This window comes from Telopea speciosissima, chromosome 11, assembly GCF_018873765.1.
Source record: "Telopea speciosissima isolate NSW1024214 ecotype Mountain lineage chromosome 11, Tspe_v1, whole genome shotgun sequence".
NCBI lineage: Eukaryota > Viridiplantae > Streptophyta > Magnoliopsida > Proteales > Proteaceae > Telopea > Telopea speciosissima.
The window spans coordinates 46,473,803-46,484,527 of record NC_057926.1 but is presented as its reverse complement, the minus strand read 5'-3'; the positions used below and the strand labels follow the sequence as shown (position 1 = coordinate 46,484,527).

At 39.3% G+C, this 10,725-nt stretch overlaps 2 protein-coding genes across 3 annotated transcripts; both read right to left on the bottom strand.

Annotated features, from left to right (window-relative positions):
• Nucleotides 1-242: 242 nt before the first annotated feature.
• On the bottom strand, nt 243-2,691 carry LOC122644624 (endochitinase-like). 2 transcript variants are annotated; one of them, XM_043838005.1, is made up of 4 exons: nt 2,540-2,691; nt 2,242-2,455; nt 1,972-2,125; nt 251-707 (listed from the first exon to the last, which is right to left on the bottom strand). In XM_043838005.1, the coding sequence occupies exons 1-4, from the start codon at nt 2,651-2,653 to the stop codon at nt 320-322; spliced, it is 870 nt and encodes a 289-aa protein (XP_043693940.1). In that variant the 5' UTR covers nt 2,654-2,691; the 3' UTR covers nt 251-319. The 2 variants fall into 2 exon arrangements, with proteins under 2 accessions (XP_043693939.1, XP_043693940.1); XM_043838004.1 differs by having other exon boundaries at nt 243-707; nt 2,242-2,691.
• A 5,824-nt stretch (nt 2,692-8,515) lies between these two features.
• LOC122645222 (chitinase 9-like) lies at nt 8,516-9,747 on the bottom strand. The gene is made up of 3 exons (XM_043838552.1): nt 9,287-9,747; nt 9,027-9,180; nt 8,516-8,906 (listed from the first exon to the last, which is right to left on the bottom strand). Exons 1-3 carry the CDS (start codon nt 9,732-9,734, stop codon nt 8,516-8,518), a joined length of 993 nt encoding a protein of 330 aa, XP_043694487.1. The 5' UTR covers nt 9,735-9,747.
• Between the last annotated feature and the right edge of the window lie 978 nt (nt 9,748-10,725).

Here is a 10,725-nt window from a genome sequence, read left to right as displayed (position 1 = left end):
AGGTAAGGCTGCTTATATTATAACCCTTCCCAAACCCCGCAGTGGCAGAAGCCTCATGTACTGGTTCCACCGCTTTTTTTGTATAGAAAAAGTACTACCGTTTCCTAATAAAAGAGATTAGCTTACTTCTTCATTCTTCAAGCAAAATAGACATTTTAACAATAAAATCAACTTATTATTATCATAAACCATTACACCTCTTGGCTTCTTTGCAAGAAAAAACTCAAACCCATAAAATTTTATTATATTATTTTGTTGTCCAACAAAAGGGCAATAGCTTAAAGAAGGATTAGTGCCTTGATCATACTTAGGTGAAGGATTAAGATTCAGAATGAGTAACAGCAAAAGACCCTTGGCTATAGCAGTCAAGGTTGTTACCATAGCTAACTCCCAATATGTCACAGTACCTCTTATAAAATCCTATACGATCAGCCACCCTAGCATCATAACCTCTTCCACATTCAAGTCCTCCATTGATGATATTGGTAACGGTTCCATAGCCGTTGAGACGGCCTGCGGCCGTGTCGGCAGCGCTTGGTGTCCATACGCCGGTGATAACATCATGGCATGAAGGTTTTGGAGATTGGGGTGTCATCCAGAACCACAATGCTGTCTTGAATGAAATGGTTGGATCAGTTGCAACAAGGTCTGGATTGTTGATGAGGTCCACCCCTATGGCTTGTCCTGCTTGGCCGTAGTTGTAGTTGCTGAAAATTCAAAAGTCATCTCATTAATACTATTTGCTTGAATTAGCCTAATCTTATGCAAGTAATTAATTAGCAAACTAAGACATGTATCAAACAAAAAATATTAATTAATAAGGATTATTAAATTAATTAAGTCATATATATTGTCATGGCCGGAAAATTGCTTCTTTTTGTTGGGGGGGGGGGGTGAAGGCCGGATTTTTTCTCACATCTTGGTGAGTGGTAACTATATATAAACCAAAGATCTTATAAGGATTTGGATCCTTTGCGGCCTGAGGTTGAGCGGTCATCGTGCTACGCTCAACTCACAGTCCGCCACGTGGATTATATACCAATCCAATGGTTGGTAGATGGCTGTCTGACATTTTTGAATTTTGAATTTTGAATTGAGCTCGCCTACCAACCATTGATTTGATATAAAAATCACGTGATGGCCTGAGGGTTGAGCGTAGCACAATGGCCACTCAACCCCAGGCGGTAGAGGATCCAAATCCTCTTATAGGATGAGCTAGCTTTAAATATTAATAGACACACTCAAGACTAAATTACATATTAAAGATATCCTGAGAACTAAAAAATATCTAAATAAAAAATTAAAGAGGGTAATATTATGATAATCATGCATAAAAAGGAATACTAAGTCAATTAGAATTTGGATCCAATATGGAAGCGGACACCCATATGGCTTTCTCTACCATTACTACTTCACTAGTGGTTATTTCATCTTTCAATGACACATGAGCCTGTTATTCAGGGGACAGGGTGGTCATTTTGCCCATCCCCATGTATTTGGGCATAGCCTGCGCCTCGGCACAGAAAACATTTGGTCATATATATGTATATATATATATTGGTCTTGTTGGCTTTATTTCGAGGGATCTATTGGAATCACCAATTCCCTAGTGTGGAAAGTCATGTCATCGCATATGAGACACTTTGATCATATTTCATTATCTGATCTATGATACGGAAAAGGATTTTCTCAAGCCGTGGCGGGAGTTGGAGGGTCCAACCCCGCTAAACGACAACAACAAATAAGGGTGGGCTAATCATTTTATAGGTGGGGCCCATGACCAACCCCCTTGTTTTGGGGCTGGTTTTCAAGCACTGAACCCTCTAGCTCCCGCCAAGGCTGGAGGAGAGCTAGGGCCTTTTTGATATTTTGTATCCAAACCTTCAGAAACTCATGTCCTTTATCTAAATAGAAATACTATTTATCCACGAAAAAGAAGAAAAAGGATGAAATGATATATATAATACTTACTAAGAAATCTGGATGGGTCCACGCCCATAATAACTTTGGCCGGCAGCACACGGCCATTGACCACTAGCTACACAATAGGATGGTGGATTGCCTTGCTCCCTGAGAAAACAATATCCCCAAGCATATGGGCCATCAGGTGCAGTTGCCCATCCCCCTACACGCACATTGGAAAACAAATTAAGAATGATATGCTTTGTATATATAGTAGAATGAGAGAGCAAACTCTCTACTCCTAATTAAGAGAAAATTTATTAACTTCAATTAACAAACCTGTAGTTTCATGGGAAGTTTGACCCAAAAAAGCAGCAATCTCCCTCTTACGGGTATCAACATCGCCGGTGGTTGCAAAGCCGGAAAAGGAGTTTGCGGCGGCAATGAAACCATTGTAGGTGTAAAACCCATTACCAGGACAAGCTGCATCATTTCGATGTAGAAGCATTTGATCAAAAAGGGATTGACTGATGAGAGAACTAATATCACCACCGCCGCCGCCGCCACCGGAACATTGGCTTTGACAATCAGCTCCACAGTAGTCAATGGTGCTACCACACCAACCATACTGGCTACAACAAAGACCACCCGGACATAGGGCACCACCGGCTTGACTCCCACATTGCGCTGCTAGAGCTACTAACAAGGAAGAGAAAGAGAAGAGAAGAAAGATATAAACTGCTTTTCCCATCTTTTTCTATGGGTGAGATGGGGCAATGGAAATGGCCAAGGGGGTATATATAGTGTAAAAGAGTTGAATAATCAAAATTTTCAAGATGATTAGGCAGCTTTACTTATGTTTATGAGGTTTGTATTTTCTACTTGAATGCTTCTTTTGGGTTACTTTATTAGTAGCTTATCCATGAATTCGATTCCTTTACTTCCACCTGCCTGATCTGTCATGCGTTCCTACACATAAGTGCGGCAGAAGGTACCACCTTACCCCCGCTTCATTGGTCAACAACAATGAATTGAGAGATCATCAAATAGGATTATAGGGTTGTGCATTTTATTAAAAAAGATTGAGGCGGCTAGCTTGACCTTGACTGGGTTAGGCAAAGAAAGACATGTAGAGAGTAGCCACATGGAATATTCGGATATGTATGAGAAGAAGAAGAAGAAGAAGACGAAGGATAAGGAGATGAGAACATGTGTAAAGTTTTCATTTAAAAATCATTTTCCTCCATGATCACTAAGATGTCCTCAAACTACGAGCCGCCCCCATACGGGTTTTTGTAAGATTTTATTTGAATATGTAACTTGGGGGTTCTCTATTTGCCCCGTCTCATGGTTATAGGAATTGAAATCTAATAGGGTGTGCGGCTTTTGCGTTCAGACACATGTCGCATTTCTATGAAAAGGTGGAAATCCTTGAGAGCATAGTGGTTATTTTGTGTGGCCCAGATAAGGTGGAAATCTATAAGGATATAATAGTCATTTTGTTCAGCCCACCGCATGTGACCAGATAGTGCTCTCTTCCACCTAAAATATAATTGAAAAATTAGGTTTTCTGACTTTACATATCTTTCAAAAAAATTGATGATTTGGTTTGATTAAACCAGGTTGATGTGAGTCACGTTTTTTTTTCTTCTTATTTTTTAATATAATAAAAATATATAAAAAAATCATGAATCACATATTAATGTATTTTGACTTTGTACAATTGAATAAGAGAAGGGAGACAAGGAGTTAAGGGTTTCTTATTGTTTTAGGGGGGAAGTTTTCATACACGACCGTGTAAGCATACATAGTCGTGTCCCCTCTCACAAAGAGTTGGAAAAGTCATAAACCTCCACCCATTAATAAATGCCTTGAAACTCCCACCCTCTCACATATACGGCTTACACAGCCGTGTATATAAACTTTCCCCTTGTTTTAGAATTCGGAACTATTATTTTATTCAACTTCAGTTTTTAACTGAATCAATTTTATGGTTTTTTTTTTTTTAAATTAATAAACTCACCAATTCTGGCATCTCTTGGGTAAAAATTCTAAAACTTATTTGACTCAGACAATTTAGGATCCGGTCTCATCATTTTTTACCTTGACCTACTCTACACAAAACTCTTAACCAAGTTTTCCAAAATTTTGACTCGATTTCAACGACTCGATCCAATCAAAACCTAATTTTCCAACTATGATTGAATTAGTTTAATTCAACTTGTTTGGTTATTGCCTCCTTTTTTATTCAATAGAATAATGTAATTAAACTAATCTTTTATAATAAGATATCAAATTTATTGAATAAAAAAATAGATTTTGAAAAATTTTACCTTTTTTCTTTTGATTTGCCTTGGGTGACGGTCAATTCAATTTCTCAAAATGAAAATCCCCAACTAATTAGCTTATGTGTTTTACTTGATGAATTGTACTAGACCTGATAATCTGACATTGCATTTGTTATTGGAAAATTAAGCCAACATGCTCACGATCTGGGTACCTTGGACAGTCCTGATAAGGTTCTTGAGTTATTGAGTTGGGTGTACAAAATTTTTGGATTGACTATGACTCCGTATAAAGGCGGAATTTCCCAGGATCACAACGATCATTTCACATACCTTGTGTCTGAGTGTAAAGGTAGTGCACCACATTTGCCGAGATAGCATTTTTTTTCCCTCTTTATTTATAGTGTTTTATGCTTGAAAACTGTGTTTTATATATATATATTAAGTATTTTCATATGTTTCTTGACTATTTTCATACGTGTTTAGCATATTTTGTATCTTTTTTATACGATATTGTATCTCTTACAATCACCTTTTCAATACGATACCAATATCAATGCTGTAAACCTTGCATGCAGCCTGACAGCTAATCAAATTCCTTTAAATTTATATTTGGTTTCTGCCCCCTCACCCCACCCCTAAGTCAACCCCTACATGTGTCTGACTACAACTCGACAAGTGTGCACTCATGTGGTTCATCGGAGGAAAGGTGAGAGAAGAAAGTAGGGTTTGTGGGGTTGAGCCTTTAGGAGGACTATGAGTCCTCTCTTAGATTACTATCACCACGACTACATAGAAGAATTGCTCCCCATGACAAACCCACCTTATTGGTTAAGTTTCTAACCCAAAAGGCCTAGAAAATCATGGAAGTGTCTAAGAAGTAAGTTCAAAGTGGTTTACCCAAAAACAAAAACAAAAATTTTCAAAGTGAAAAGGTTTCTAAAATCGCAATAGATTTCATTGGAAATTGAACTCTTGTGAAAGATTAATTTTGAATTTTCTATTAGATGAAACACCATAGTTGATAAATGTATTCCATAATAGGTAGTGGTGAACTTCAATAACGAAGATTCTTAGAATCCGCCCCCCCTCTCTCTCTTAAAAAAATAAAAAAAAATAAGTGAAATTAAAAATAATACCCTTAATGAATGCTCTTATGCACTCTCATTGGCCCTCGTGCTGATGCATACAAGAGTCATACAACCTGACAGCTAGCCCCCTTCCTTATTCAAAATTATCATTTGTTACTATGATTTACAACCTTAGTCATAGGAAACTACTACTTTGATTTAATTTCGGATTTTTGATAACTTCATATAGTAGTTGGGCCTCTTCTACAAATAACTAAGGCCATGTTTGTTTAGAGGGGTTTATGGGGTGGGGGAGTTGTGGGATTACTGACGGGTGGGTCTCATATGTTTGGAAAAATAAAGAGTAGATGGGTTACTGTAGCATTCAATGGGAAAGTTGTAAAATCCCATGTATTTCGTGGGACTTTATAAAGCCAAGAGGTGGAAAAATTATGGGATTTGAAATGCCATGTTAGCAGAAAATGGTAATGATTATGTTGAGTTCAGATCTGGTACCCACATGGGGATGGGTGGGGACAGATCTAAACCCTCCATGGGGGTGTGGGACCCGCCTCTAGAGTGTGGGATCCACATCCCATGGAGGGGGCAGATCTATCCCACCTGTCCCTATGTGGGTAGCTAATTCGGATCTGTTCCCTCCATTATCTCAACATTTCCACCCCCTTGCCAACAAATAGTCTGGGGTGGGTTTGTTGCAATGCTATATCAGCATTTTACTACAACTTTCCCATCTCTTGCAAACTATTCCGCTAAAGAAATGGGGCCTAAAGCACTACCAATAATACTTGATTACAACCTACTTGTACACCCATACACTCGGACAGAGTTCTTTTACCTAGACACCAACAATACTTAATTACATCGATCCCCCTCCCTTATTCTAAATTGTCATTTGTTACTACAATTTACAATCTTGGTCATGGAAACTACTATGTTGAATGTGTTAGAGGAATAATCCCACATTGATTAAATTTCAAACCTTTAAAATTTCATATAATAGTTGGGTTGGGCCGGGCCTGGGCCCAACTAATAGGACTGCTTGGGTTGGGATAAAATAAAATTCCAGCCCAATCCGACCCTGTTGCAACCCTAGTTGTTGCTGCTTCAATTGATAGCAATTCAATTGCATTCGGTAACTTCTCTTTCTTCGATCTGATCTTCTCACCTGCAACCTCTTGCATGTAAACCTCTCAACCACCAATTTTTAGGCACATAACAGAATGGATCTCATACGCCCCAAGGAGAAGTGGATTCCATTTAGCTGGTTTGGGGCGTACGAGATCACATTCTCGTAAAAGAATGTGATCTAAGCTCGTTGGATGGGTGAATCCAAACATGGCCTAGTAAAAGTGCAATACATACTGGTAGGGCCTAAAAGGTTTGTTTAGTGTAAGTGCAAAGTAAGGTTGCTCCATTGTGACCCAATGGTCGTGGGTTCATCTTAAAACAACTTCTCCACGAAGCAGGGAGTCGGTATGGCTGTGTATATTATAGAATTTGACTCTCTTTCAGTTGTGGCGGGAGCTGGAGGATCCAGCCCAGCAAAACAAGGGGTGTTTGGGTCATTTAATAGGTGGGCCCCATATGGGCCCTCCCGTGAAATGACCAGAACCCCGGCCTTGTTTTTTGTTGGGCTAGATCCTCCATCTTCTGCCACGACTGGAGGAAACCCAAGTCCTATATTATAACCCTCCCCAGACCCTACAGTGGCGGAAGCCTCATGCACTGGGTAAGTGGCTTTTTGTATAGAAAAGTACTACTGTATCCTAATTGAAGAGATTAGCATACCATTAATTCTTCATTGTTCAAGCATAATAGGTAACAACAATTAAAATGAACTTATTCTTTTATGATCACATACCATTACACACATCACCTGCAGATTTCTCTTTTTAATCCCCTAGCTTGTTAACGGAAGGACAGTAGCTAGCTAGCTTACAGAAGGATTAATAATGCCTTGATCGATCTTATTTAGGTGATCACGGAAGGAGTTTGGAGTGGAGTAGCAAAAAATTCCATCTCCCTTTTCGGCAAAGGAGGAGGCTTTGTTGGTCCGTGTGGCTCTTGATCGGCCTGATTTATATGCTGAGATCTCTTGACAATCGAAAAGGATAAGGACTTCCTTGGTGTGCCTCACAGATCCCCCATAGTCTTATTTTATTATTTCTCTTGGGTGAAAAGTGGCTTGTTCCCACCACTAGTTTGTTTTAAGACTGAGTCCCCCTTTTTAATCTTTAACTTTCTTTGCTTTTAGTTTGTCTTTAGACTTGTTTGCCTTTTTTTAATCTTCAATAAAAAATTTATTTGAAAAAAAAAAAGTTTTCTGATTGATAGATGTTCTTTTGCTTTCATAAATGACGCTTAGAGGAACTTATGAGCTTCCAAAGGTGGGTGGGTTTTATAGCCACCAAAAAAACCCGGATTTCAAGGCCCAGGTTCGGACTAAGGCACGGGTGCACACAGGCTTGTGTGCATGCGAGGCCCAGCCAAGCGCAAACCCAAGCCTTGGCCTGGCTGTAGGTGTTACCGTACGTATGTGGCTGCCTCTGCGACTAGGCATGTGGCAGCCCTTGGACCATCCGATTATATTTTTATTATTTGAAAGAAATTTAACGATTTAAAATTAAAATATTAATAATTTTTAATCCGTATGGTCGATTTTATTGGGCCTTACATCTCCATGAAGCTTTCTTCAAGTTCATCTACATGAAGCTTTCTCTGAGAGTACTTTCCATTCATATGGTTATTAAGTTCAAATTTTGTTGGAAAAGTAGTAAAAAATGTCCGACAAGAGTGTGAGACTTGAAAAAATGATTCTTTGAACTGATCGAGCTCCAAATGATATCAAATTTGAATAAGATTTTATACTCACGCCGGACATAGCTAAGTAAGGTTATTTGAGTGATTTTGGTTCAAATAGCTTCTCCACAAAGAGGGGGTCAATACGATTGGGTAGATTATATAACCCTTCTCACACCTTATAATAGCGAAAGCCTCGTGCACTAGGTTCACCGCTTTTTGTATAGAAAAGTACTACTGTATCTTAATTAAAGGGATTGGCATACTATTAATTAATTCTTTATTGTTCAATAATTAAAATGAACTTATTCTTAATTATCACATATCATTACACACGTCACCAGATTTCTCTATTTAACCCCAGCTTGTTAACAAAAGGACAGTAGCTAGCAGCTTACAGAAGGATTAGTGCTGCCTTGATCATACTTAGGTGAAGGATTAAGATGCAGAATGATGACTAAAACCAAAAGGGCCTTGGTTATAGCAGTCTAGATTGTCACCATAGCCAATTCCAAACATGTCACAGTACCTCTTATAAAATCCTATACGATTAGCCACCCTATCATCATAACCTCTTCCACATTCAAGTCCTCCATTGATGATATTAGTAGTAGTTCCATAGCCGGGGAGACGGCCGGCGGCGATGTCGGCAGCGCTGGGTGTCCATACGCCGGTGATAACATCATGACATGAAGGTTTTGGAGATTGGGGTGTCATCCAGAACCACAATGCTGTCTCGAATGAAATTTTTGGGTCAGTTGCAACAAGGTCTGGATTGTTGAGAAGGTCCAACCCTAGGGCTTCTCCTGCTTGGCCGTAGTTGTAGTTGCTGAAAATTCAAAAATATTAACTAGTAAGCATTATTAAATGTATTAATTAAACAAAAAATATTAACTAACTAAGTAAGGGTTATTAATAAATTAATTAGGTTACTTTAATTAATACTTACTAAGAAATCTGGATGGGTCCACGCCCAAAATACTTTTGACCGGGAGCACACGGCCATTGAGCATTAGCTACACAATAGTCACCAGGGTTGCCTACCTCCCTCAGAAAACAATATCCCCAAGCAAATGGGCCACCAGGTGCAGTTGCCCATCCCCCTACACATTAGAAAACAAACAATTAATGATGCTTAATTTGTAGAACGAGAGTAATTAAACTCAATCTAGTCCTAATTAAGAGAAAAATTTACTTAAACTAATTAACCTGTAGTTTCATGGGAAGTTTGAGCCAAAAAAGCAGCAATCTCCCCCTTACGGGTCTCATCATCGCCGGTGGTTGCGAAGCCGCCGCAGGAGTTTGCGGAAGAAACGAAAGCATCGTAAGTGTAGAACCCATTACCAGGACAAACTCCATCATTTCGATGTAGAAGCATTTCATCAAAAAGGGATTCACTGATGAGAGAACCAATATCACCACCACCACCTTCACCACAACCACCACCGCCACCGCCACCACCACCACCACCACCGGGGCATTGGCTTTGACAGCCATTTCCACAGTAGTCAGAGGTGGTACCACACCAACCATACTGGCTACAACAAAGACCACCCGGACATAAGGCGCCACCGGCTTGAGTACCACATTGCTCTGCTAGAGCTACTAAAAAGGAAGAGAAAGAGAAGAGAAGAAAGATATACGCTGCTTTTCCCATCTTTTGGTATCAGTGTATGTTTATGGGATGAGCTGAGAGAGATGGAGCAATAATGGCAAGGGCCAAGGGGTATTTATAGTGTAAAAGAATTGAATAATCAAATAGGGTTGGATAACGAAAGGCAGGTGGAGACAAGCCACAAGATAAGATTTGGATGAGAGGAAGAAGAACAAGATAAGAAAACATAGTGTAAAGTTTTTTCATTTAAAACATTTTCCGCGTGTGCAAAGTTTTAGACTTACCACTACCACTCCTCCATGATCACAAAGATCTCCTCAAACTACGAGCCACCCCATACGTGTCTTTGTAAGATTTTATTTGAATAAGTACCTTGGCTTGTTTTGATAATGGAATAAGTACCTTGGCCGGTTCTCCATTAATTTGCCCCGTTTATATATATCATGGTTCAAGGAATTGAAATCTAATCGGGTGAATTAATTTATCTGAAATATGAGAGAAGGAAATGTTTGGTCACGTGCAGCTTGCAGGCCTTACCCCCAAGACACACAGACTGCTGGGATCCTCCTCACATGGAGGGGCCCATGTACTTTCTCTCTCCACTATTTGTATCCACCGTCCAAAGATGGTGAAGAGAAAAAGTCCAAAAAATTAAATAAATGAAGAAGAAAATAAAGAAGAAGAAGACAAGACGAAGTGGGGAGAGAGAGAAAGAAGGAGATAGCCAAAGAACAATAATTGAAAAGAAGAAGAGTAGGGATGTAAATGAATAGTCGAAATCCGTTTTCGTATCCGTGTCTGTATCCATTTAGCACTATCTGAATCCGTCCGAAAGCTAAATGGATGCAGATACGGATAGACTATAGTTATCCAAAAAGCTATATTTACATGTAAACAGATAAAATATCTGATTCGTATCCGTGTCCGTATCCGTTTAGCACTATCTGAATCCGTCCGATAGCTAATCGGATGCGGATGCTGATATAGCACTATCCGAGCCGAATCCGATCTGTTTATAGCCCTAAAGAAGAGA